The 27848-nt window shown below is 45.5% G+C and overlaps 1 protein-coding gene across 1 annotated transcript in view; it reads left to right on the forward strand.

Moving 5' to 3' along the window:
- The window catches only part of LOC146796557 (cytochrome P450 3A21-like), a 301005-nt gene that overhangs the window by 201607 nt on the left and 71550 nt on the right, over positions 1 to 27848 (forward strand). Inside the window, exon 9 of the mRNA XM_085629194.1 lies at positions 24324 to 24408. Coding sequence (XP_085485320.1) covers positions 24324 to 24408 — 85 coding nt within the window. The remainder of the gene's footprint in view (positions 1 to 24323; positions 24409 to 27848) is intronic.

The raw sequence follows: 27848 nt of genomic DNA on the forward strand, positions 1-27848 counted from the left end.
TCTAATTAGCTCCCCATAGGGAATTGAGCGTATTTGGTGAAAGCGCTTATAATTTTAAAAGATCCACTCATTTTGGATATTTGCATATTGAGATCGGAACTAATCTGCTTTGAAATCGGGGCTATTTTAGATTTTGTTTTCACACACGAGACACGCTTATTGGCTCTTTTATATCGGTACGTACCCAGTCCCCCGATATACTATTACTCGACCACCCCGTTTTCTTACAATAAGACATTGTCGTTATAGTTCTGCACAAATATCATGCTCCACCAGATTACAACCGCATACCATGTGTAGCCTAACAGAATGGAGACTATGACTATGGGTTAATTAGGATTTAACTTATTTTCACAGTACTGAAAAGTAACAGGATTTCGCCAAGGATTGTAATATCCCACAGAAACAAGTGACGCCATTACCTCAGAAACCATAGGTGGTTTGGAATTATCACCACCTACTAAGTAGGTCTTTTACTTAAAATATTTATATTTCTACTCCTATTTTTCTCTATTCTTGAAACGACTTTGGCTTTGACATCAGTGTGATATAGATATTATCATTCCTTCCAGATATATATACCAAGCCAAGAATAGGTAGCTATGATCATATGCACTTTATTATATTTCTTCACAATTATGGCACCAATATATAGCACAAAAAACTTTTTACCCACCTGAATATGCGCGAACTCACACTCCTTAGAACTTATATACACCAAATCACACCCACCTCACTTCACTTTGAAACTCACCACGTGGGTGTGTCGTTCACATTTAGGATTCGTTTAGTATTCAGCGAACATCCTCACCAAATGCACGTTTTTTTAGCTCTCTCCATCGGGATTAGAGTCATAGATTTTCCGCTCCTCTTATGAATTCACAATATATGGTGATGTTGACTTTGGTCATGTAAATTGTCTTTCTAATTGGACTTAAGTGTCACCCACTTTTCGTTGGGTTTCGAGTTCCACTACCGTGTTGCTGTGACATTATCATTAAGTACAACATGTTTTTTAAGAAAGAGACAATACAGTTCTTTAATCTCTTTTGCAAACACAGCCTTGAAAAAGTCGCGGGACCACATTCCCATGTAGCGACGAAACACGTGTTGGCTGGCTGTTATGAACCACGGAGAAGATTGACAATGAATAAAAGAACCATCTAGAAGAAAAAGACGAAATCATTTCTTTTGTACACTGGATTGAATTGCACTGTGAAAACATGTTACATCTTTATTTTATATAAGTAGTACGTGTGCTAAGGATTGTTTTCTGAACTGTACTGGGCAAAGGCTCATAATTCTGGGAAGTCAGGTGGTACTTCTCACCTTGTAGCACCGTCAATCAATAAGTTCAGGACATATAAATACATGCAAATTTTCCCTGTGGCGCCTTTACCTAAACCCAAAACCCCCGTTTACAGCATCTCAGGTTAAGAATGAACCCATGGGGGAATTCATTACGTGTCTTAAACGCCTAGCACATTACTGTAAGCTCAATAACTTTACTACTGAGGATGCCCTCCATCTGCGAATCATAGAAGGATGCCAATCAGAATCACTACATCAGATGCCTCCTGACGTATAGTTACTTGCTGGATGACGTTAAAGAATAGACCAGAGTTAATGATCAGGCAGAAGTGCCTGCAAAGAAAATGGAGGAGGGAAAGGCAGAAAGTGAACAGGCATTTCGACTCCAGTTGGGCCGGAAAGAATAGCATGCATCTGAGTGTTGGAAGAGTCCCAGACCTACGGATCATCATCATTGCAGCCCTAAGCAAAGTAGAAGAGAGCAAATACTAGAATGTTATCACTGCGGACAAGAATGCTCACATGTAGGGTCCCGCCCTGCCATTGAGCAGAGATGTAGCATTGCTGATGGGACAATCACTTTGAAAACGTGTGTAGAGCAACTCAAAATGATCTACAGAATCCTTCAAGGAATCCAGACTTCAACATCATACAAAGGCAGTGTGTGGTGAGAGAGAACACTCCATCAGCTCTTTGCGATCAAGTTTACGTTTGCACTCTACCTACATATCTCAGCTCTCCTTGTTCCATGACTTAAGATCCCTCACATCTACCTATCAGGACAGTGATGAATATTTTGCATGGATACCGATGATCAGGATAGTTTAAAGAACTACCCAAGACTACACATATGAATGAGGAAACATCCAGCCAAAATTGTACCAGACAGTGGGGTGTCTCTTAACTACTAAAGCCCAAGCTACAAAAAGCTGCTGTGCGAGTGTAATCCTGGATGTCCAAAGAGCCACTGCCAAGCCTAGGACAGTTTTGAATGACTCTCGCATATAGGAGAGAACCATAGAAGCTCAAATCCACATAATTGACGGACCTGAAACAGCTGACTGCTTACTTTGCCTGCCCAGCACAGAGTAGCTGAAATTAGTGGAAATACTATACACAGTTCATTAACCAGGAAAAGCAGAAAGCCCTGTCAACTACATATCAAGACATCCTGGGTTCTCCACAAAAATAAGAGCATCACTGGTCGAAGGATACATTCTCTTTGTCAAGGACCAGGCAAGACCACTTGCAGTTTCACTTGAAACTTTCCCAGAAGCCACTGCAGAAGATGCTACCCTTAAAGACATAGAACAATATCTCGTTCCTCAGAAAAGAGAAGTGAAGGGAAAGGAAAGACCGTGAGAAAGAGGAATTCCTCTATTCGGAACTAGGGTCCTCACACACCCAGCAAGCTAGGTGTCATGCTTCATCATATGGACCTGCTCCTCGTCGGGCCGGCGCTGCAATGCCCGACGGGCACTCTAAAAAGGGGCTCTTTGGCGGAGATCTTCAGTCCCTGGCCGTATGATGCAGTGTGTGTGAGAGGGACCTAGCAGTGTAGATGTGAGTGCAGGGAAGTGAATTAAAACAAGTTAGAGGGTCCAAAAAATAATTTTATTGGGAGTGGCTCTCTACCTGAATAAAAATGTGAAAACAGAATGGCAGCTAGCTGATGTTATGATTCAGCTTGGCTAGGCTCATCTGTGCTGGTCGACATGTTTCTTGCCAAGTGGTCCTAGTGATCCGTGGCAATTCCTCAGGACCTAAAAAAGCTGTCAAGAATCTACACCAGGCAGTACGTACAATAGTTACTTACTACCTGTTCAATGGGAACGGTCTCGCCATATGCCTAGGGAAACCTAAAAGGAAAGGAGACTGTAAGTCAGGTATCCCAAGCAAAGGCAATGAGCGAAGTGAGTGATTACTGTACAGGTGTACGACACAAAGTGGTGCTAAACCCCAAAATGACTAGACGGTCCAATCTGAAGTCCTTAAACACCATGTGTCAATGTTTCTATACAGTGAGTGGTGGTGCTCCTATAGCTAGTGATTTAAAAAAATCAATTAAAAACAACTAAAACAGAAGGCTGGAAAGGTCGTGGTATCCTAATGGAAACTAGGATAAAGTGCCTAAAGGTATTACAAAGTTGCACTAATGGGAAACTCACCCAAGATGGTGTAGTACCATGCTCCTATCCGTGGCCGTGGCGCCACCTGGACACCAAAATTCTAGTGTTCTAATAGGAAACAAGGTAATGAGGGAAAACAGCAGCAAAACCGACAGTAATTATCAGCAGAAATAGATTCAGAAGCCCACGTGTGTCCCTGTCACATGAGCTGCAGTGCCGTGATTCTCAGAGCACCGGAGGTAATCAATGGTCTAATAGCGCCACAGAGCGAACTTTAAAAGACAGAAGGAGATGCAGAAATTGCACATGCCAAGCCACTGAAGGTATCAGCCAAATGGAGCCGCGTGACCATGGAAACCAGGTATACAATCACACACACTCGCTCGCCCCTAATGGTGCGATACCGGCAAGTACGAGGCTGCCGTGTATGGTAGATAGGAACCACAGCCCCGCCTGCTCTCCCTGAGTGGCGAGCGAGATGCGAGAAACTGCATACAGTGAAAGACCCGAGTGGCTCACTAGTCAAAAGCGGAGGTAACTACCAAAATTAAGGCAAGCACTGGCAAAGTCGCGTCCACTTCGGATCTGTCAGTGCGACTGCGGGGATATGACCAGTGGCAGAAGTACCAACAGAAGTAGAAATCACAACGAAACAACTCACCTGATCAGTTGTTCACAAGCGGCCGCGCAGAAACGCTGCTATACTCACTCGGAGGTTGTTGCCAGTAGGGGGTATAAACCTACCCATGCGCCGCTCGACCCGGGAATACTGACGGCCGGTTAAGTGCCGTAGCAGATATACCGGCGGAATCGTTCAGCAGGGGGCGTGTCTAAAACCGGAAATGTAAAATAAGTGGACAGAGTCTCTCTATAGAGTGTCAAAAGCCGCGGCCATCTTGGAAAGGCCTCTGTACATAGTCGGATCTTAATAAACCCATTAGAATATGGGTATAAGGATTACATGCAAAGTGGCAAGAAACTATTATTGGAAAGTCCAAACTGGCGGCCATAGATCAGTGAATAGCGTGTCTAGTATCTAATATGTATAACATATAGATAGAGCCATATATTAAGGTGTCCAAAGTTGCGGCCATCTTGGAGTGGTCTCAGGGCACAATCAAACCTAAGGTGACCCTGTGGATATGCGTTTAGCGATCACATGCAGAGAGTGGAGAATCTAGCAATGGGGTAGTAGAAATATATTGCGGTCAAAAATGAACCGGTGTAGGGGCAAATAAAATCAATAGACCCTGGGAAAATGGAGTCAATGGTTACTAAGTCATAGAGTGGATAGAGTATACCACTAATCACATGTAACACCGATTTATCTCTCAGTTAGCGCTGCCCACGGGATCTGATCATTCAAGCCTTCCCGGTCTGTCCTGAGACGGTGCACCCATCGCTGTTCAATCTTGAATAATGCTCTCTGTGTAATCCTGGGGTGTGTCTCAAGGATTAACCATCTTAGGGAGTCTGGTGTGTGGTTGTTCTCTTTACAGTGGGTATATAGTTTAGTAGTGATTCTTTGACATCTCACATTGCTCTTGTGCTCTGTAATGCGAGTTCTTACTGGTCGCATGGTCATGCCTACATATCTCTGTTCACAGGGGCAGGTGATCAGGTAAATGCATTGCGTGGTATTGCAATTAGTATGACGCTGTAGCCTCCATGTAAATGAGTCTGAGAGCACCACCTCTTTAGTCACCACAGTTTGATGACACACTGAACAGGAACCACACGGATAGTGTCCTCTCACTGGAGGGAGACCCCAGAGGGTGTTTTGTACCTGGTGGTTAGTCTGTCTGGGTCTCGTGTTGATAAGAATATCCTTGAGGTTTTGTGTGCGTTTGAAAGCAAACCGCGGCGGCGGGATAGTGAGGTCACCCGCTGTGAGGATCCCCCAATGCTTCTTAATGATACCCTTGATGGTGGTGGAGTTGGGGGTGAATGAAGTGACACAGGTCAAGGTATCTGTCTTATCCTTGATGTTAGGTTGTAGTAAGACTTCTCGTGGATTGTTACGAGCCCTCTTTAGTGAGTTTTTTACTTTGTGCTCGGGATAACCTCTCTGCCTCAGATTAGAGCTCAGTTGGTCAGCTTCAATTAGGTAATCGTTGGTGGTAGAGCAATTCCTCCTCAGGCGGAGAAATTGTCCAAAGGGTAAATTATCCCTGAGGGCCTTAGGGTGGTGGCTACTGTATAAGAGCAAACTATTCCTATCAGTAGGTTTTTTGTAAAGTGTGGTGCTAAGGCCTGTGTCCCCTAATGTGACCATGAGATCCAAGAAAGGTACATTCGAGTCAGAGATAGTATGTGTAAATTTCAAGAATGGATTCTGGGCATTGATCCAATTGCAAAATGCTAGGCATGTCTGGAGATCTCCTTTCCAGAAGATCAAAATATCGTCAATAAAGCGCCTCCACAGGGTTAGATTACTGATGTAAGGGTTACTGGGGTGCCTGACGATCTCATCCTCAAAACTGGCCATGTAAATACAGGCCACACTAGGGGCAAAGGTACTACCCATCGATGTTCCCTGTGATTGGTGGAATAACTGTGCATTACACTCGAAGTAATTCTGAGTTAAAGCCAATGTGGCGCACTCCATCACAAAAGAAATGGGAGTAGGTGACATCCATTCTTCTTTCATCAGGGCATTCTCGATAGCCACCAAGGTGGCACGTTGGGGGATATTTGTGTATAAAGCTTCCACATCCAACGTTACCAGGAGGTCGATATTACTGGTGTCATGTGTCTCCTCTATGATTTGTAAGATATCTGTGGTGTCACGGACGTAAGAAGGAGTTTTTTTGACCAGAGGTTGTAAGAAATGATCAACAAATCTCGAGAGGGGTTCCAGGAGGGAACCTATACCTGATACAATCGGTCGTCCCGGGACAGGTGTAGTGCCCTTATGTATCTTGGGCAGAGTGTAAAAGTATGGGGTCTTAGGCTCCCTGGTGTTCAGGAATTCAGCTTCCTTTTTACTGATCCAACCGTTACTCTCTGCTTCAAAAGTAATGGTCGCGATCCTGGTGGTAAGCCTCGGTGTGGGGTCAGTGGAGATCGGCGTGTAGTACTTAGTGTTGTCAAGTTGGCGTCTACACTCTCTGTCATAGTCAGCGGTATTCTGTATCACCGTCGCTCCTCCCTTGTCTGCCTGTTTGATGATAATACTATTGTCATTGGCTAAGGTTTTAGCAGCTGACAATTCCGCACTGGACATGTTGTGGTAAAATCCCCTAGTAGGAATTGCACCCAAGTCACGAAGCACAGCTTTCTCAAATGTGAGTACTTCAGGTGGCACCATGTTGTTGGTGGGGGTAAATCTAGACGGGTTACGTAAGCCCGTATCCATAGACTCGATGGCTGGCTGGTCTTGAAAGAAAGCCTTGAGGCGTATCTTTCTGAGGAATTCATGTATCTCACAATTGTCCCTAAAATTGTCAGTTCTCGGTGTAGGGACAAATCCGAGTCCCTTTGTGAGAACCGCCTCCTCCAAAGGACTCAGGGGTCTGTCTGAAAGGTTCACCACTAATTCTTTTTCCCTCTGTTCCTGCCCCTGGGTGCTGACTGGAATTGTTCCTGATCCTGCCACTGAACTCCTTTGGTTGGCCCTCTTTTTCGACCTCTTCCTCTGCCCCAACCTCTGTCTAAAAAAGGAGGGTTTCCAGGGGGATAGAATTGAGGCTGGCCATGTGGAAACATAGGGTACTGCCAGAAGGGAGGTTGTGGTGGACCCGTGAAAACCGGGGCATTATTGTAAACAGGGTAAGGTGATTGAAAACTCCTTTTCTGTTGATTCCCCCCCCAACTGTTGGAACTCGAGTCACTACCCGTTGATCCTCTTCTCGAATTGTCTGAATTCTCATCAGACGAGTAGCTATTCTTGGTTGCCTGGAAGTCTGCTCTTAAGTAGGGATAAATCTTCTCTTTATCAAACTTCTGAATGTCCTTCTGAAGTTTGTTGATCTTAAGTTTGAGTAAATACTCTTTGTTTTCAGCGATCTCATTGTTTATTTCCGCCAGTTTTGCCTTAAATGCGGTATTCTGGGTTGTGGATTTAAGTGCACTTTCTGCTGCCTGGATCCTCAATAACAGGGCGTCAGCTAATCTCTGGGCCGTGTTAATAATGAGAACCAAGAGATCTCTGGTGCATTTCCACGAGACTAAACTCCATTCCTTCTTAAAAGTCGGGTCTTCCAGGAAGAGCCTAGGGAAGACATTAATGATGAGTCCACTGGGTGCTATATTCGCCCTTAGATACTCCGTCATAAGGGCCCCATGTAATGAGATCTTAATCCACTCCCTTTTTAAAGCTGTAAGAGAAGTCCAGTCTTCTGTTTGTGACCCTGAGGCCACAGAACCCCCACTACCCAGAAGGGAGGGAGTCTTCCTTAAAATGTCAGCTACTGCTTCATCATTGAAGCTGAGCCCCAGGTTGTCCTCCATGATTGGTAGGTCAACGCAATGCAACCGTTGGGTGAACGGTGCTTTGGGGATTGAAATGGTCCACTTAGCGCAATTACACCGTGTGGTATCCTAAATGCTGTCCCACGGGGGTCACCCGTGCACAAGACTATATAGACAAAGGGGGGACAAGAGGGCTTTTACTCAAGGAGGTCCAGCATACATGCCCAGTCAGTCATTTGAAAAAGAAAAAGTATGCGGTTCCTCAGAAAAGAGAAGTGAAGGGAAAGGAAAGACCGTGAGAAAGAGGAATTCCTCTATTCGGAACTAGGGTCCTCACACACCCAGCAAGCTAGGTGTCATGCTTCATCATATGGACCTGCTCCTCGTCGGGCCGGCGCTGCAATGCCCGACGGGCACCCTAAAAAGGGGCTCTTTGGCGGAGATCTTCAGTTCCTGGCCGTATGATGCAGTGTGTGTGAGAGGGACCTAGCAGTGTAGATGTGAGTGCAGGGAAGTGAATTAAAACAAGTTAGAGGGTCCAAAAAATAATTTTATTGGGAGTGGCTCTCTACCTGAATAAAAATGTGAAAACAGAATGGCAGCTAGCTGATGTTATGATTCAGCTTGGCTAGGCTCATCTGTGCTGGTCGACATGTTTCTTGCCAAGTGGTCCTAGTGATCCGTGGCAATTCCTCAGGACCTAAAAAAGCTGTCAAGAATCTACACCAGGCAGTACGTACAATAGTTACTTACTACCTGTTCAATGGGAACGGTCTCGCCATATGCCTAGGGAAACCTAAAAGGAAAGGAGACTGTAAGTCAGGTATCCCAAGCAAAGGCAATGAGCGAAGTGAGTGATTACTGTACAGGTGTACGACACAAAGTGGTGCTAAACCCCAAAATGACTAGACGGTCCAATCTGAAGTCCTTAAACACCATGTGTCAATGTTTCTATACAGTGAGTGGTGGTGCTCCTATAGCTAGTGATTTAAAAAAATCAATTAAAAACAACTAAAACAGAAGGCTGGAAAGGTCGTGGTATCCTAATGGAAACTAGGATAAAGTGCCTAAAGGTATTACAAAGTTGCACTAATGGGAAACTCACCCAAGATGGTGTAGTACCATGCTCCTATCCGTGGCCGTGGCGCCACCTGGACACCAAAATTCTAGTGTTCTAATAGGAAACAAGGTAATGAGGGAAAACAGCAGCAAAACCGACAGTAATTATCAGCAGAAATAGATTCAGAAGCCCACGTGTGTCCCTGTCACATGAGCTGCAGTGCCGTGATTCTCAGAGCACCGGAGGTAATCAATGGTCTAATAGCGCCACAGAGCGAACTTTAAAAGACAGAAGGAGATGCAGAAATTGCACATGCCAAGCCACTGAAGGTATCAGCCAAATGGAGCCGCGTGACCATGGAAACCAGGTATACAATCACACACACTCGCTCGCCCCTAATGGTGCGATACCGGCAAGTACGAGGCTGCCGTGTATGGTAGATAGGAACCACAGCCCCGCCTGCTCTCCCTGAGTGGCGAGCGAGATGCGAGAAACTGCATACAGTGAAAGACCCGAGTGGCTCACTAGTCAAAAGCGGAGGTAACTACCAAAATTAAGGCAAGCACTGGCAAAGTCGCGTCCACTTCGGATCTGTCAGTGCGACTGCGGGGATATGACCAGTGGCAGAAGTACCAACAGAAGTAGAAATCACAACGAAACAACTCACCTGATCAGTTGTTCACAAGCGGCCGCGCAGAAACGCTGCTATACTCACTCGGAGGTTGTTGCCAGTAGGGGGTATAAACCTACCCATGCGCCGCTCGACCCGGGAATACTGACGGCCGGTTAAGTGCCGTAGCAGATATACCGGCGGAATCGTTCAGCAGGGGGCGTGTCTAAAACCGGAAATGTAAAATAAGTGGACAGAGTCTCTCTATAGAGTGTCAAAAGCCGCGGCCATCTTGGAAAGGCCTCTGTACATAGTCGGATCTTAATAAACCCATTAGAATATGGGTATAAGGATTACATGCAAAGTGGCAAGAAACTATTATTGGAAAGTCCAAACTGGCGGCCATAGATCAGTGAATAGCGTGTCTAGTATCTAATATGTATAACATATAGATAGAGCCATATATTAAGGTGTCCAAAGTTGCGGCCATCTTGGAGTGGTCTCAGGGCACAATCAAACCTAAGGTGACCCTGTGGATATGCGTTTAGCGATCACATGCAGAGAGTGGAGAATCTAGCAATGGGGTAGTAGAAATATATTGCGGTCAAAAATGAACCGGTGTAGGGGCAAATAAAATCAATAGACCCTGGGAAAATGGAGTCAATGGTTACTAAGTCATAGAGTGGATAGAGTATACCACTAATCACATGTAACACCGATTTATCTCTCAGTTAGCGCTGCCCACGGGATCTGATCATTCAAGCCTTCCCGGTCTGTCCTGAGACGGTGCACCCATCGCTGTTCAATCTTGAATAATGCTCTCTGTGTAATCCTGGGGTGTGTCTCAAGGATTAACCATCTTAGGGAGTCTGGTGTGTGGTTGTTCTCTTTACAGTGGGTATATAGTTTAGTAGTGATTCTTTGACATCTCACATTGCTCTTGTGCTCTGTAATGCGAGTTCTTACTGGTCGCATGGTCATGCCTACATATCTCTGTTCACAGGGGCAGGTGATCAGGTAAATGCATTGCGTGGTATTGCAATTAGTATGACGCTGTAGCCTCCATGTAAATGAGTCTGAGAGCACCACCTCTTTAGTCACCACAGTTTGATGACACACTGAACAGGAACCACACGGATAGTGTCCTCTCACTGGAGGGAGACCCCAGAGGGTGTTTTGTACCTGGTGGTTAGTCTGTCTGGGTCTCGTGTTGATAAGAATATCCTTGAGGTTTTGTGTGCGTTTGAAAGCAAACCGCGGCGGCGGGATAGTGAGGTCACCCGCTGTGAGGATCCCCCAATGCTTCTTAATGATACCCTTGATGGTGGTGGAGTTGGGGGTGAATGAAGTGACACAGGTCAAGGTATCTGTCTTATCCTTGATGTTAGGTTGTAGTAAGACTTCTCGTGGATTGTTACGAGCCCTCTTTAGTGAGTTTTTTACTTTGTGCTCGGGATAACCTCTCTGCCTCAGATTAGAGCTCAGTTGGTCAGCTTCAATTAGGTAATCGTTGGTGGTAGAGCAATTCCTCCTCAGGCGGAGAAATTGTCCAAAGGGTAAATTATCCCTGAGGGCCTTAGGGTGGTGGCTACTGTATAAGAGCAAACTATTCCTATCAGTAGGTTTTTTGTAAAGTGTGGTGCTAAGGCCTGTGTCCCCTAATGTGACCATGAGATCCAAGAAAGGTACATTCGAGTCAGAGATAGTATGTGTAAATTTCAAGAATGGATTCTGGGCATTGATCCAATTGCAAAATGCTAGGCATGTCTGGAGATCTCCTTTCCAGAAGATCAAAATATCGTCAATAAAGCGCCTCCACAAGGTTAGATTACTGATGTAAGGGTTACTGGGGTGCCTGACGATCTCATCCTCAAAACTGGCCATGTAAATACAGGCCACACTAGGGGCAAAGGTACTACCCATCGATGTTCCCTGTGATTGGTGGAATAACTGTGCATTACACTCGAAGTAATTCTCAGTTAAAGCCAATGTGGCGCACTCCATCACAAAAGAAATGGGAGTAGGTGACATCCATTCTTCTTTCATCAGGGCATTCTCGATAGCCACCAAGGTGGCACGTTGGGGGATATTTGTGTATAAAGCTTCCACATCCAACGTTACCAGGAGGTCGATATTACTGGTGTCATGTGTCTCCTCTATGATTTGTAAGATATCTGTGGTGTCACGGACGTAAGAAGGAGTTTTTTTGACCAGAGGTTGTAAGAAATGATCAACAAATCTCGAGAGGGGTTCCAGGAGGGAACCTATACCTGATACAATCGGTCGTCCCGGGACAGGTGTAGTGCCCTTATGTATCTTGGGCAGAGTGTAAAAGTATGGGGTCTTAGGCTCCCTGGTGTTCAGGAATTCAGCTTCCTTTTTACTGATCCAACCGTTACTCTCTGCTTCAAAAGTAATGGTCGCGATCCTGGTGGTAAGCCTCGGTGTGGGGTCAGTGGAGATCGGCGTGTAGTACTTAGTGTTGTCAAGTTGGCGTCTACACTCTCTGTCATAGTCAGCGGTATTCTGTATCACCGTCGCTCCTCCCTTGTCTGCCTGTTTGATGATAATACTATTGTCATTGGCTAAGGTTTTAGCAGCTGACAATTCCGCACTGGACATGTTGTGGTAAAATCCCCTAGTAGGAATTGCACCCAAGTCACGAAGCACAGCTTTCTCAAATGTGAGTACTTCAGGTGGCACCATGTTGTTGGTGGGGGTAAATCTAGACGGGTTACGTAAGCCCGTATCCATAGACTCGATGGCTGGCTGGTCTTGAAAGAAAGCCTTGAGGCGTATCTTTCTGAGGAATTCATGTATCTCACAATTGTCCCTAAAATTGTCAGTTCTCGGTGTAGGGACAAATCCGAGTCCCTTTGTGAGAACCGCCTCCTCCAAAGGACTCAGGGGTCTGTCTGAAAGGTTCACCACTAATTCTTTTTCCCTCTGTTCCTGCCCCTGGGTGCTGACTGGAATTGTTCCTGATCCTGCCACTGAACTCCTTTGGTTGGCCCTCTTTTTCGACCTCTTCCTCTGCCCCAACCTCTGTCTAAAAAAGGAGGGTTTCCAGGGGGATAGAATTGAGGCTGGCCATGTGGAAACATAGGGTACTGCCAGAAGGGAGGTTGTGGTGGACCCGTGAAAACCGGGGCATTATTGTAAACAGGGTAAGGTGATTGAAAACTCCTTTTCTGTTGATTCCCCCCCCAACTGTTGGAACTCGAGTCACTACCCGTTGATCCTCTTCTCGAATTGTCTGAATTCTCATCAGACGAGTAGCTATTCTTGGTTGCCTGGAAGTCTGCTCTTAAGTAGGGATAAATCTTCTCTTTATCAAACTTCTGAATGTCCTTCTGAAGTTTGTTGATCTTAAGTTTGAGTAAATACTCTTTGTTTTCAGCGATCTCATTGTTTATTTCCGCCAGTTTTGCCTTAAATGCGGTATTCTGGGTTGTGGATTTAAGTGCACTTTCTGCTGCCTGGATCCTCAATAACAGGGCGTCAGCTAATCTCTGGGCCGTGTTAATAATGAGAACCAAGAGATCTCTGGTGCATTTCCACGAGACTAAACTCCATTCCTTCTTAAAAGTCGGGTCTTCCAGGAAGAGCCTAGGGAAGACATTAATGATGAGTCCACTGGGTGCTATATTCGCCCTTAGATACTCCGTCATAAGGGCCCCATGTAATGAGATCTTAATCCACTCCCTTTTTAAAGCTGTAAGAGAAGTCCAGTCTTCTGTTTGTGACCCTGAGGCCACAGAACCCCCACTACCCAGAAGGGAGGGAGTCTTCCTTAAAATGTCAGCTACTGCTTCATCATTGAAGCTGAGCCCCAGGTTGTCCTCCATGATTGGTAGGTCAACGCAATGCAACCGTTGGGTGAACGGTGCTTTGGGGATTGAAATGGTCCACTTAGCGCAATTACACCGTGTGGTATCCTAAATGCTGTCCCACGGGGGTCACCCGTGCACAAGACTATATAGACAAAGGGGGGACAAGAGGGCTTTTACTCAAGGAGGTCCAGCATACATGCCCAGTCAGTCATTTGAAAAAGAAAAAGTATGCGGTTCCTCAGAAAAGAGAAGTGAAGGGAAAGGAAAGACCGTGAGAAAGAGGAATTCCTCTATTCGGAACTAGGGTCCTCACACACCCAGCAAGCTAGGTGTCATGCTTCATCATATGGACCTGCTCCTCGTCGGGCCGGCGCTGCAATGCCCGACGGGCACCCTAAAAAGGGGCTCTTTGGCGGAGATCTTCAGTTCCTGGCCGTATGATGCAGTGTGTGTGAGAGGGACCTAGCAGTGTAGATGTGAGTGCAGGGAAGTGAATTAAAACAAGTTAGAGGGTCCAAAAAATAATTTTATTGGGAGTGGCTCTCTACCTGAATAAAAATGTGAAAACAGAATGGCAGCTAGCTGATGTTATGATTCAGCTTGGCTAGGCTCATCTGTGCTGGTCGACATGTTTCTTGCCAAGTGGTCCTAGTGATCCGTGGCAATTCCTCAGGACCTAAAAAAGCTGTCAAGAATCTACACCAGGCAGTACGTACAATAGTTACTTACTACCTGTTCAATGGGAACGGTCTCGCCATATGCCTAGGGAAACCTAAAAGGAAAGGAGACTGTAAGTCAGGTATCCCAAGCAAAGGCAATGAGCGAAGTGAGTGATTACTGTACAGGTGTACGACACAAAGTGGTGCTAAACCCCAAAATGACTAGACGGTCCAATCTGAAGTCCTTAAACACCATGTGTCAATGTTTCTATACAGTGAGTGGTGGTGCTCCTATAGCTAGTGATTTAAAAAAATCAATTAAAAACAACTAAAACAGAAGGCTGGAAAGGTCGTGGTATCCTAATGGAAACTAGGATAAAGTGCCTAAAGGTATTACAAAGTTGCACTAATGGGAAACTCACCCAAGATGGTGTAGTACCATGCTCCTATCCGTGGCCGTGGCGCCACCTGGACACCAAAATTCTAGTGTTCTAATAGGAAACAAGGTAATGAGGGAAAACAGCAGCAAAACCGACAGTAATTATCAGCAGAAATAGATTCAGAAGCCCACGTGTGTCCCTGTCACATGAGCTGCAGTGCCGTGATTCTCAGAGCACCGGAGGTAATCAATGGTCTAATAGCGCCACAGAGCGAACTTTAAAAGACAGAAGGAGATGCAGAAATTGCACATGCCAAGCCACTGAAGGTATCAGCCAAATGGAGCCGCGTGACCATGGAAACCAGGTATACAATCACACACACTCGCTCGCCCCTAATGGTGCGATACCGGCAAGTACGAGGCTGCCGTGTATGGTAGATAGGAACCACAGCCCCGCCTGCTCTCCCTGAGTGGCGAGCGAGATGCGAGAAACTGCATACAGTGAAAGACCCGAGTGGCTCACTAGTCAAAAGCGGAGGTAACTACCAAAATTAGGGCAAGCACTGGCAAAGTCGCGTCCACTTCGGATCTGTCAGTGCGACTGCGGGGATATGACCAGTGGCAGAAGTACCAACAGAAGTAGAAATCACAACGAAACAACTCACCTGATCAGTTGTTCACAAGCGGCCGCGCAGAAACGCTGCTATACTCACTCGGAGGTTGTTGCCAGTAGGGGGTATAAACCTACCCATGCGCCGCTCGACCCGGGAATACTGACGGCCGGTTAAGTGCCGTAGCAGATATACCGGCGGAATCGTTCAGCAGGGGGCGTGTCTAAAACCGGAAATGTAAAATAAGTGGACAGAGTCTCTCTATAGAGTGTCAAAAGCCGCGGCCATCTTGGAAAGGCCTCTGTACATAGTCGGATCTTAATAAACCCATTAGAATATGGGTATAAGGATTACATGCAAAGTGGCAAGAAACTATTATTGGAAAGTCCAAACTGGCGGCCATAGATCAGTGAATAGCGTGTCTAGTATCTAATATGTATAACATATAGATAGAGCCATATATTAAGGTGTCCAAAGTTGCGGCCATCTTGGAGTGGTCTCAGGGCACAATCAAACCTAAGGTGACCCTGTGGATATGCGTTTAGCGATCACATGCAGAGAGTGGAGAATCTAGCAATGGGGTAGTAGAAATATATTGCGGTCAAAAATGAACCGGTGTAGGGGCAAATAAAATCAATAGACCCTGGGAAAATGGAGTCAATGGTTACTAAGTCATAGAGTGGATAGAGTATACCACTAATCACATGTAACACCGATTTATCTCTCAGTTAGCGCTGCCCACGGGATCTGATCATTCAAGCCTTCCCGGTCTGTCCTGAGACGGTGCACCCATCGCTGTTCAATCTTGAATAATGCTCTCTGTGTAATCCTGGGGTGTGTCTCAAGGATTAACCATCTTAGGGAGTCTGGTGTGTGGTTGTTCTCTTTACAGTGGGTATATAGTTTAGTAGTGATTCTTTGACATCTCACATTGCTCTTGTGCTCTGTAATGCGAGTTCTTACTGGAGGGGGCGTGTCTAAAACCGGAAATGTAAAATAAGTGGACAGAGTCTCTTCTGTTGGTACTTCTGCCACTGGTCATATCCCCGCAGTCGCACTGACAGATCCGAAGTGGACGCGACTTTGCCAGTGCTTGCCTTAATTTTGGTAGTTACCTCCGCTTTTGACTAGTGAGCCACTCGGGTCTTTCACTGTATGCAGTTTCTCGCATCTCGCTCGCCACTCAGGGAGAGCAGGCGGGGCTGTGGTTCCTATCTACCATACACGGCAGCCTCGTACTTGCCGGTATCGCACCATTAGGGGCGAGCGAGTGTGTGTGATTGTATACCTGGTTTCCATGGTCACGCGGCTCCATTTGGCTGATACCTTCAGTGGCTTGGCATGTGCAATTTCTGCATCTCCTTCTGTCTTTTAAAGTTCGCTCTGTGGCGCTATTAGACCATTGATTACCTCCGGTGCTCTGAGAATCACGGCACTGCAGCTCATGTGACAGGGACACACGTGGGCTTCTGAATATATTTCTGCTGATAATTACTGTCGGCTTTGCTGCTGTTTTCCCTCATTACCTTGTTTCCTATTAGAACACTAGAATTTTGGTGTCCAGGTGGCGCCACGGCCACGGATAGGAGCATGGTACTACACCATCTTGGGTGAGTTTCCCATTAGTGCAACTTTGTAATACCTTTAGGCACTTTATCCTAGTTTCCATTAGGATACCACGACCTTTCCAGCCTTCTGTTTTAGTTGTTTTTAATTGATTTTTTTAAATCACTAGCTATAGGAGCACCGCCACTCACTGTATAGAAACATTGACACATGGTGTTTAAGGACTTCAGATTGGACCGTCTAGTCATTTTGGGGTTTAGCACCACTTTGTGTCGTACACCTGTACAGTAATCACTCACTTCGCTCATTGCCTTTGCTTGGGATACCTGACTTACAGTCTCCTTTCCTTTTAGGTTTCCCTAGGCATATGGCGAGACCGTTCCCATTGAACAGGTAGTAAGTAACTATTGTACGTACTGCCTGGTGTAGATTCTTGACAGCTTTTTTAGGTCCTGAGGAATTGCCACGGATCACTAGGACCACTTGGCAAGAAACATGTCGACCAGCACAGATGAGCCTAGCCAAGCTGAATCATAACATCAGCTAGCTGCCATTCTGTTTTCACATTTTTATTCAGGTAGAGAGCCACTCCCAATAAAATTATTTTTTGGACCCTCTAACTTGTTTTAATTCACTTCCCTGCACTCACATCTACACTGCTAGGTCCCTCTCACACACACTGCATCATACGGCCAGGAACTGAAGATCTCCGCCAAAGAGCCCCTTTTTAGGGTGCCCGTCGGGCATTGCAGCGCCGGCCCGACGAGGAGCAGGTCCATATGATGAAGCATGACACCTAGCTTGCTGGGTGTGTGAGGACCCTAGTTCCGAATAGAGGAATTCCTCTTTCTCACGGTCTTTCCTTTCCCTTCACTTCTCTTTTCTGAGGAACCGCATACTTTTTCTTTTTCAAATGACTGACTGGGCATGTATGCTGGACCTCCTTGAGTAAAAGCCCTCTTGTCCCCCCTTTGTCTATATAGTCTTGTGCACGGGTGACCCCCGTGGGACAGCATTTAGGATACCACACGGTGTAATTGCGCTAAGTGGACCATTTCAATCCCCAAAGCACCGTTCACCCAACGGTTGCATTGCGTTGACCTACCAATCATGGAGGACAACCTGGGGCTCAGCTTCAATGATGAAGCAGTAGCTGACATTTTAAGGAAGACTCCCTCCCTTCTGGGTAGTGGGGGTTCTGTGGCCTCAGGGTCACAAACAGAAGACTGGACTTCTCTTACAGCTTTAAAAAGGGAGTGGATTAAGATCTCATTACATGGGGCCCTTATGACGGAGTATCTAAGGGCGAATATAGCACCCAGTGGACTCATCATTAATGTCTTCCCTAGGCTCTTCCTGGAAGACCCGACTTTTAAGAAGGAATGGAGTTTAGTCTCGTGGAAATGCACCAGAGATCTCTTGGTTCTCATTATTAACACGGCCCAGAGATTAGCTGACGCCCTGTTATTGAGGATCCAGGCAGCAGAAAGTGCACTTAAATCCACAACCCAGAATACCGCATTTAAGGCAAAACTGGCGGAAATAAACAATGAGATCGCTGAAAACAAAGAGTATTTACTCAAACTTAAGATCAACAAACTTCAGAAGGACATTCAGAAGTTTGATAAAGAGAAGATTTATCCCTACTTAAGAGCAGACTTCCAGGCAACCAAGAATAGCTACTCGTCTGATGAGAATTCAGACAATTCGAGAAGAGGATCAACGGGTAGTGACTCGAGTTCCAACAGTTGGGGGGGGAATCAACAGAAAAGGAGTTTTCAATCACCTTACCCTGTTTACAATAATGCCCCGGTTTTCACGGGTCCACCACAACCTCCCTTCTGGCAGTACCCTATGTTTCCACATGGCCAGCCTCAATTCTATCCCCCTGGAAACCCTCCTTTTTTAGACAGAGGTTGGGGCAGAGGAAGAGGTCGAAAAAGAGGGCCAACCAAAGGAGTTCAGTGGCAGGATCAGGAACAATTCCAGTCAGCACCCAGGGGCAGGAACAGAGGGAAAAAGAATTAGTGGTGAACCTTTCAGACAGACCCCTGAGTCCTTTGGAGGAGGCGGTTCTCACAAAGGGACTCGGATTTGTCCCTACACCGAGAACTGACAATTTTAGGGACAATTGTGAGATACATGAATTCCTCAGAAAGATACGCCTCAAGGCTTTCTTTCAAGACCAGCCAGCCATCGAGTCTATGGATACGGGCTTACGTAACCCGTCTAGATTTACCCCCACCAACAACATGGTGCCACCTGAAGTACTCACATTTGAGAAAGCTGTGCTTCGTGACTTGGGTGCAATTCCTACTAGGGGATTTTACCACAACATGTCCAGTGCGGAATTGTCAGCTGCTAAAACCTTAGCCAATGACAATAGTATTATCATCAAACAGGCAGACAAGGGAGGAGCGACGGTGATACAGAATACCGCTGACTATGACAGAGAGTGTAGACGCCAACTTGACAACACTAAGTACTACACGCCGATCTCCACTGACCCCACACCGAGGCTTACCACCAGGATCGCGACCATTACTTTTGAAGCAGAGAGTAACGGTTGGATCAGTAAAAAGGAAGCTGAATTCCTGAACGCCAGGGAGCCTAAGACCCCATACTTTTACACTCTGCCCAAGATACATAAGGGCACTACACCTGTCCCGGGACGACCGATTGTATCAGGTATAGGTTCCCTCCTGGAACCCCTCTCGAGATTTGTTGATCATTTCTTACAACCTCTGGTCAAAAAAACTCCTTCTTACGTCCGTGACACCACAGATATCTTACAAATCATAGAGGAGACACATGACACCAGTAATATCGACCTCCTGGTAACGTTGGATGTGGAAGCTTTATACACAAATATCCCCCAACGTGCCACCTTGGTGGCTATCGAGAATGCCCTGATGAAAGAAGAATGGATGTCACCTACTCCCATTTCTTTTGTGATGGAGTGCGCCACATTGGCTTTAACTGAGAATTACTTCGAGTATAATGCACAGTTATTCCACCAATCACAGGGAACATCGATGGGTAGTACCTTTGCCCCTAGTGTGGCCTGTATTTACATGGCCAGTTTTGAGGATGAGATCGTCAGGCACCCCAGTAACCCTTACATCAGTAATCTAACCCTGTGGAGGCGCTTTATTGACGATATTTTGATCTTCTGGAAAGGAGATCTCCAGACATGCCTAGCATTTTGCAATTGGATCAATGCCCAGAATCCATTCTTGAAATTTACACATACTATCTCTGACTCGAATGTACCTTTCTTGGATCTCATGGTCACATTAGGGGACACAGGCCTTAGCACCACACTTTACAAAAAACCTACTGATAGGAATAGTTTGCTCTTATACAGTAGCCACCACCCTAAGGCCCTCAGGGATAATTTACCCTTTGGACAATTTCTCCGCCTGAGGAGGAATTGCTCTACCACCAACGATTACCTAATTGAAGCTGACCAACTGAGCTCTAATCTGAGGCAGAGAGGTTATCCCGAGCACAAAGTAAAAAACTCACTAAAGAGGGCTCGTAACAATCCACGAGAAGTCTTACTACAACCTAACATCAAGGATAAGACAGATACCTTGACCTGTGTCACTTCATTCACCCCCAACTCCACCACCATCAAGGGTATCATTAAGAAGCATTGGGGGATCCTCACAGCGGGTGACCTCACTATCCCGCCGCCGCGGTTTGCTTTCAAACGCACACAAAACCTCAAGGATATTCTTATCAACACGAGACCCAGACAGACTAACCACCAGGTACAAAACACCCTCTGGGGTCTCCCTCCAGTGAGAGGACACTATCCGTGTGGTTCCTGTTCAGTGTGTCATCAAACTGTGGTGACTAAAGAGGTGGTGCTCTCAGACTCATTTACATGGAGGCTACAGCGTCATACTAATTGCAATACCACGCAATGCATTTACCTGATCACCTGCCCCTGTGAACAGAGATATGTAGGCATGACCATGCGACCAGTAAGAACTCGCATTACAGAGCACAAGAGCAATGTGAGATGTCAAAGAATCACTACTAAACTATATACCCACTGTAAAGAGAACAACCACACACCAGACTCCCTAAGATGGTTAATCCTTGAGACACACCCCAGGATTACACAGAGAGCATTATTCAAGATTGAACAGCGATGGGTGCACCGTCTCAGGACAGACCGGGAAGGCTTGAATGATCAGATCCCGTGGGCAGCGCTAACTGAGAGATAAATCGGTGTTACATGTGATTAGTGGTATACTCTATCCACTCTATGACTTAGTAACCATTGACTCCATTTTCCCAGGGTCTATTGATTTTATTTGCCCCTACACCGGTTCATTTTTGACCGCAATATATTTCTACTACCCCATTGCTAGATTCTCCACTCTCTGCATGTGATCGCTAAACGCATATCCACAGGGTCACCTTAGGTTTGATTGTGCCCTGAGACCACTCCAAGATGGCCGCAACTTTGGACACCTTAATATATGGCTCTATCTATATGTTATACATATTAGATACTAGACACGCTATTCACTGATCTATGGCCGCCAGTTTGGACTTTCCAATAATAGTTTCTTGCCACTTTGCATGTAATCCTTATACCCATATTCTAATGGGTTTATTAAGATCCGACTATGTACAGAGGCCTTTCCAAGATGGCCGCGGCTTTTGACACTCTATAGAGAGACTCTGTCCACTTATTTTACATTTCCGGTTTTAGACACGCCCCCTGCTGAACGATTCCGCCGGTATATCTGCTACGGCACTTAACCGGCCGTCAGTATTCCCGGGTCGAGCGGCGCATGGGTAGGTTTATACCCCCTACTGGCAACAACCTCCGAGTGAGTATAGCAGCGTTTCTGCGCGGCCGCTTGTGAACAACTGATCAGGTGAGTTGTTTCGTTGTGATTTCTACTTCTGTTGGTACTTCTGCCACTGGTCATATCCCCGCAGTCGCACTGACAGATCCGAAGTGGACGCGACTTTGCCAGTGCTTGCCTTAATTTTGGTAGTTACCTCCGCTTTTGACTAGTGAGCCACTCGGGTCTTTCACTGTATGCAGTTTCTCGCATCTCGCTCGCCACTCAGGGAGAGCAGGCGGGGCTGTGGTTCCTATCTACCATACACGGCAGCCTCGTACTTGCCGGTATCGCACCATTAGGGGCGAGCGAGTGTGTGTGATTGTATACCTGGTTTCCATGGTCACGCGGCTCCATTTGGCTGATACCTTCAGTGGCTTGGCATGTGCAATTTCTGCATCTCCTTCTGTCTTTTAAAGTTCGCTCTGTGGCGCTATTAGACCATTGATTACCTCCGGTGCTCTGAGAATCACGGCACTGCAGCTCATGTGACAGGGACACACGTGGGCTTCTGAATCTATTTCTGCTGATAATTACTGTCGGTTTTGCTGCTGTTTTCCCTCATTACCTTGTTTCCTATTAGAACACTAGAATTTTGGTGTCCAGGTGGCGCCACGGCCACGGATAGGAGCATGGTACTACACCATCTTGGGTGAGTTTCCCATTAGTGCAACTTTGTAATACCTTTAGGCACTTTATCCTAGTTTCCATTAGGATACCACGACCTTTCCAGCCTTCTGTTTTAGTTGTTTTTAATTGATTTTTTTAAATCACTAGCTATAGGAGCACCACCACTCACTGTATAGAAACATTGACACATGGTGTTTAAGGACTTCAGATTGGACCGTCTAGTCATTTTGGGGTTTAGCACCACTTTGTGTCGTACACCTGTACAGTAATCACTCACTTCGCTCATTGCCTTTGCTTGGGATACCTGACTTACAGTCTCCTTTCCTTTTAGGTTTCCCTAGGCATATGGCGAGACCGTTCCCATTGAACAGGTAGTAAGTAACTATTGTACGTACTGCCTGGTGTAGATTCTTGACAGCTTTTTAGGTCCTGAGGAATTGCCACGGATCACTAGGACCACTTGGCAAGAAACATGTCGACCAGCACAGATGAGCCTAGCCAAGCTGAATCATAACATCAGCTAGCTGCCATTCTGTTTTCACATTTTTATTCAGGTAGAGAGCCACTCCCAATAAAATTATTTTTTGGACCCTCTAACTTGTTTTAATTCACTTCCCTGCACTCACATCTATACTGCTAGGTCCCTCTCACACACACTGCATCATACGGCCAGGAACTGAAGATCTCCGCCAAAGAGCCCCTTTTTAGGGTGCCCGTCGGGCATTGCAGCGCCGGCCCGACGAGGAGCAGGTCCATATGATGAAGCATGACACCTAGCTTGCTGGGTGTGTGAGGACCCTAGTTCCGAATAGAGGAATTCCTCTTTCTCACGGTCTTTCCTTTCCCTTCACTTCTCTTTTCTGAGGAACCGCATACTTTTTCTTTTTCAAATGACTGACTGGGCATGTATGCTGGACCTCCTTGAGTAAAAGCCCTCTTGTCCCCCCTTTGTCTATATAGAACAATATCTCCCAACGGACATGTAGAGACACCTTGAAGAAGGCAGGACCAATCAACAGGTAGACAATAGAGAACTGACCTCTTTGTGGCATAACAAAGAAGAACCACCACTGTCACTTCAAATGTCAGATCCACCAAAAAGCATTTGGTATCATGTGGCACCAGGCCAATCAGAGCGCACCAGAATCCCCATCTGGGTGAATCCGGCTGGTCATGCCTCTCACGCTCCAGACCAGAAAGCAATGGCACAATGGGACCACAGCACAAAGACCAAGATGAAAGAACAAGTGGACATTCGCCAGATGGCACAAACATCAACTATTCAGTAAAAGTATTAGGTCCCGGTCAGGCAACAACAGAGAAAAAACATGGATAGCTGCTATCATAAATATCCGTTACAAGTGCCCAATCTTAAAGGAACTATGATCATGGTAGTCTCTGATGACAAGAGGATAGCCAGAGACATCACATTTCAAGAAATGTGAGTTGGAAGTCGATAAACCAGCAACCACATTAAGGGTGACAACTCTGGAGCTAATCAGGAACAATTCAGAGGAGATGACCCTGTGTTCACTCTTGTAGCTGCAGTACCAACTGAACCAAACCCACTATGCCCAACACAGTGAGCTCTTCGAAAACCTGCTCGACTTATTGAAGAAATCTAAAGATCTATGTCAGTAAGGACAATCAACTTTTTTGTGAGTGAGGGAAGATATAATGTTGTAACTCAACGTTAGCTTCAGGGCAGTGGGATCCAAGGGAAAAGGAGACCCTGACAGGGGAAGTCTAACAGGGAACCGGTAAGGGAGGAGCAGTCATGGAAATAGTAGACTAGAGAGAGGATAAGGAGAGAGAGGCTCTCCTAGGGATGTACAAATAAAAGACTCAAATATACACCATTGTGTCATGATTATTCCCTGCACTTTCACAACACCTTCTAGGCCAAATTTTCAGATATTGCTGTCCTAGTCAAATACATTGGCAAACACTTCTTCAAACTAGAGGCATCAGTGGTTGTTAGTGGACATAAACATAGTGCAGTCATAATAAACAGGATTTGATTCTTTGTAATTGACTGCATAAAGTGAAATATTGCAGCGTGATAACTAGTCGTAAATTAAGATTACCAAGTTCACTGACACTTGGGTAGGTGCCATACCTTGATGCCTATAGTATCCCTGTACAATTAAAAATGTCCTTAACCATCTAGCTGAATTGTTAGAGATGAAACATATTTGTATAGGATATTTTTAACTGATAGTATTCTGTGTGTCATTCCTTCTATTCTCAGAACCGAGTGGATTTTTTGCAATTGATGGTTGATTCTCAGACAGAAGACATTCCAGCATCCGATGGCATAAATCACGGGTACAAAGGTAATACCCTAAAATATACCCAAACATTAAGTGGACTTTAATGTCTAAGGTAGTGATGGAGATCAGCAGAACTGACAGGTAGAATATTTGAGTTATTTGTTTTTTAAATATTTATAGCGTACTTCATAGCGCCATACAAAGCATATTTTCAATGCTCATAACCTTAAAAGGACAAAGGATTGAAGGGAAGAAAAACACAAAATGTGCAAGTGAATTGTGAAAAACTAAACAGCCATCCGTACAACGATAAGAGATGCAATTACAGAGATTGTAAAAGTTGCACAGTTGTTTCATTAGAGCAAGTGGCCTTCATCTGAGATTTGAAGGCACCAATGGTGGTCTCATCTTTAAATTATTTAGACCTTGAGTTCCACGGCTTAACTCTGCCCACCTTATAGTATATGCGTTTTAGACGAGATGTAAAATCTCTTGTTATTGCCAATTTCGAATTCAGGTTTCAATGTGGGCTCTGGTGGGGACCATGTTTATGTCTGAACAGGATTTGTCGCCTCGATGTGTCATTCATTCTTTAAAAAAGTATAATAAAAAGAAGTAAACATAAAATGTGAGTGGGCTTTGGATCAGTTCCCTATAGCCACTGCCCTTCCTGTGGCTTTCATGCCTTGTATTGCTTGGTCAGGCTATCCATGAAGCCCATGTCATTTTGAGGACGGTAAAATTATCTTATTTGTGTTACCATTTGGTTTTGTGGATGCAACATCAGATAGTCCTTTGTTAGAGGGCAGATGCAACATGATGTGTAGTTTGTAATAGAGAAAGAAAGTTTGTTTTTTATGTTGTTACTTGGCTGACACAATAACACAACATAAAGCAACACACCATAGCATAGCATAGCATGACACACCATAACACAACCTAGGATAACATCAAAGCACAACACAAAACACCCGAATATAAAAGACATGGAATAAAATACCCTAACAATACACAGCGTAGCACTACATAAAACAACAAAACACAACACACCATAACTTAATGCAACATAGTACAGCATTACTCAGCATAACATGAAATACTATAACATAACACAGCATGGCACAGCATGACACAATACAACACTCAGTAACATAACCCATAATGTGGGAGAAGCAGCCAGAAACATGGCCGACAAGACGAGAATTGCCTAAACTGCAAACCCTGTCCATGAAATTTGACACAATGTGGGGCAAAGTTGGCCAACTGCAAAAGAAGCTGGGTGCCCCTGTGCTGAGAAACAGCATGGCACAAGTGGAATCATGGTAGGAGCTACCACAGAGCAGGAACAGAACATGGTCCTGGGAATAAACATAAAGCAAGCTCGAGAAGGCCACAAAACAAGATGTTATCCGCGCAACTGTAATGGAATTAGTAGCACAGGGCCATACAATGAAGCAAGAGGCAGCATAAAAAAAGGCATGCAGTAGATTTGGAGCAGTGGGGGAAACCCCACACTGGTGGAGCTATACTTTGTGGGCTGAGCACCTCCTTGTACCCTGACAAAGGGGAGAGAGAGATGGCAACCTCAATGTATGCATCTGATACAGTGGGGTATGCCCAGATGGCATTAAGGAGGTGTGGGCGCCACAGCTGTACCAATCTAGAAAGGTGGAAACACCCAGTGTGGTCAACTGGTGAAAGTGGGGGCAGCTGCTTGCCTGTGGGAATTTACATAGTGAAGTTATTAAATGACTTACGGTGACTGGGTGTGGCCAAGGAGATGAAAGGTAGTGTTTCCCCTATAGCATGTGTGGACTGGGACAGTCTGGGCAGATTGCCTACACAAGCACTGGTGAGCAGTAAAGAAGGGCATTTCCCCCTCACTCCCCAAATTCACCTACCGCCCACACAAGGGACTTTGTGACATGAAACATTTGTGGGATTGTAAATTGAACTCAGTCACCATGAACGTAAATAGTAGGGCACTACATTCACAGCCCATACTCTAGCCACTAATGTGACCCACTGTTAGGACCAATAAACATTTCAGGTGCTAACAGCTGGAATCAGGGGTTTATCAGGGTACTACAACATAGAGTAAACAACCTGTGCTTGGAAAACTGGTTAACTCAAGAGCACAAGGCAAACTGTAGTAGTAGCAGAAGCCGAGAAAGAGGGGGTAGCCTCATCTGATCCAACAAACAGCCTGGATGGCATATTAAGAGCAGTGCAAGGATCGCAAACTGTCCTTGAATTTAAAATCGGCACAGTAGCCATAGACATATGGTTACTAAGGTCTGACCAAAGAAAGTTGTCAATTCGGGCTGACAGACATTGCTGTGTGATGTCTGAAATTGCTGAAATGAGCAAAAAGAGGTCAGAGTTACTGGAAAGTGTATGTTACTTAGACTGTCAGGCAGAAAATACAGAGGAAGAGCATACAGAAGTACCATTGGAATAGTTGGGCTCCAAGACCATGCAGAAGGTTGAGACAAAGCTGTATACCTGGAATATTAGCTGTCAATTGTGCCTTAGGGCCTCTCTAAATTCTTTGTGATTGAAAGGTTTCATAAAGCACTGGTCCTGCTGCTACCATCAGGTTCCCCCTCACACACCCATCTGTCGATTTTAAAGCTCTTTAACTATTGGGACCATGATATTATCCTGAAGAATGCCTGCTCACGCTGCACACAGCTCCTTTAAAGTGGACGATGCTACTGATTCTCTGTTTCCAGATTACATGGCAGCAGTGCAAGCACAAAGGCTGTAAGCTAAAAGGAAGCCCTGCAAAGAGCAAATTTGCTACATACTGTTACTCTAGGTGAAATCAAAGGTGATACATGAGGGTTGTGCTCTCTTTATCAGATGGGTCAGCCATCAGGGAATGTCTAGAAGAGAAGAATATCTTAACTGCAAAAGGAGAGACTGGCTACAAACTAAAGGAAGACACGCATCAAGGGCCAGTAGGAGGCACGAGTAAATGATGCCCAATTATGGCAGAATGTATAGCCCCAGTGGCAGATGCCCTGCCCTCTGATAAGTTGAGTCAGTTGCATGATCCAGAATCATCACAGTAGGATAACTACGACAAGCCAACCGGACTGAGAATAGAGAACTGAAGTTAATTCATAACCTCAGACTATCGAATATATCAACAAACCACACACTAGAATGTAATGCCTGAGACATTAATCATATTTACAATGCAAAATAGTGAATTTTTGAATGCCAGCTGATACTTGTTAAGGGACATTAATATTTGACCCTCTGCTGTTCCCTTGACCCCTATCAAATGGCATCACATGGGGACCTATGTGAACAGAAATATGAGGATCTGTCAGATTTAAGCCCATGTGTAGGTTTCTCTCTTTTCTGTCTGTTCACTGTGAAGTAGCCAGCTGTGGAATGAGCAGGGCTAACTGCGGACACAGTGAGGTTCCAGCTTCCAGGTATCTGAGTACTTGGCCCTAGCAAATTTAAAAATGCTACCCAACAAATGGAGG

Source organism: Triturus cristatus, chromosome 10, assembly GCF_964204655.1.
Source record: "Triturus cristatus chromosome 10, aTriCri1.1, whole genome shotgun sequence".
NCBI classification, from domain to species: Eukaryota; Metazoa; Chordata; class Amphibia; order Caudata; family Salamandridae; genus Triturus; species Triturus cristatus.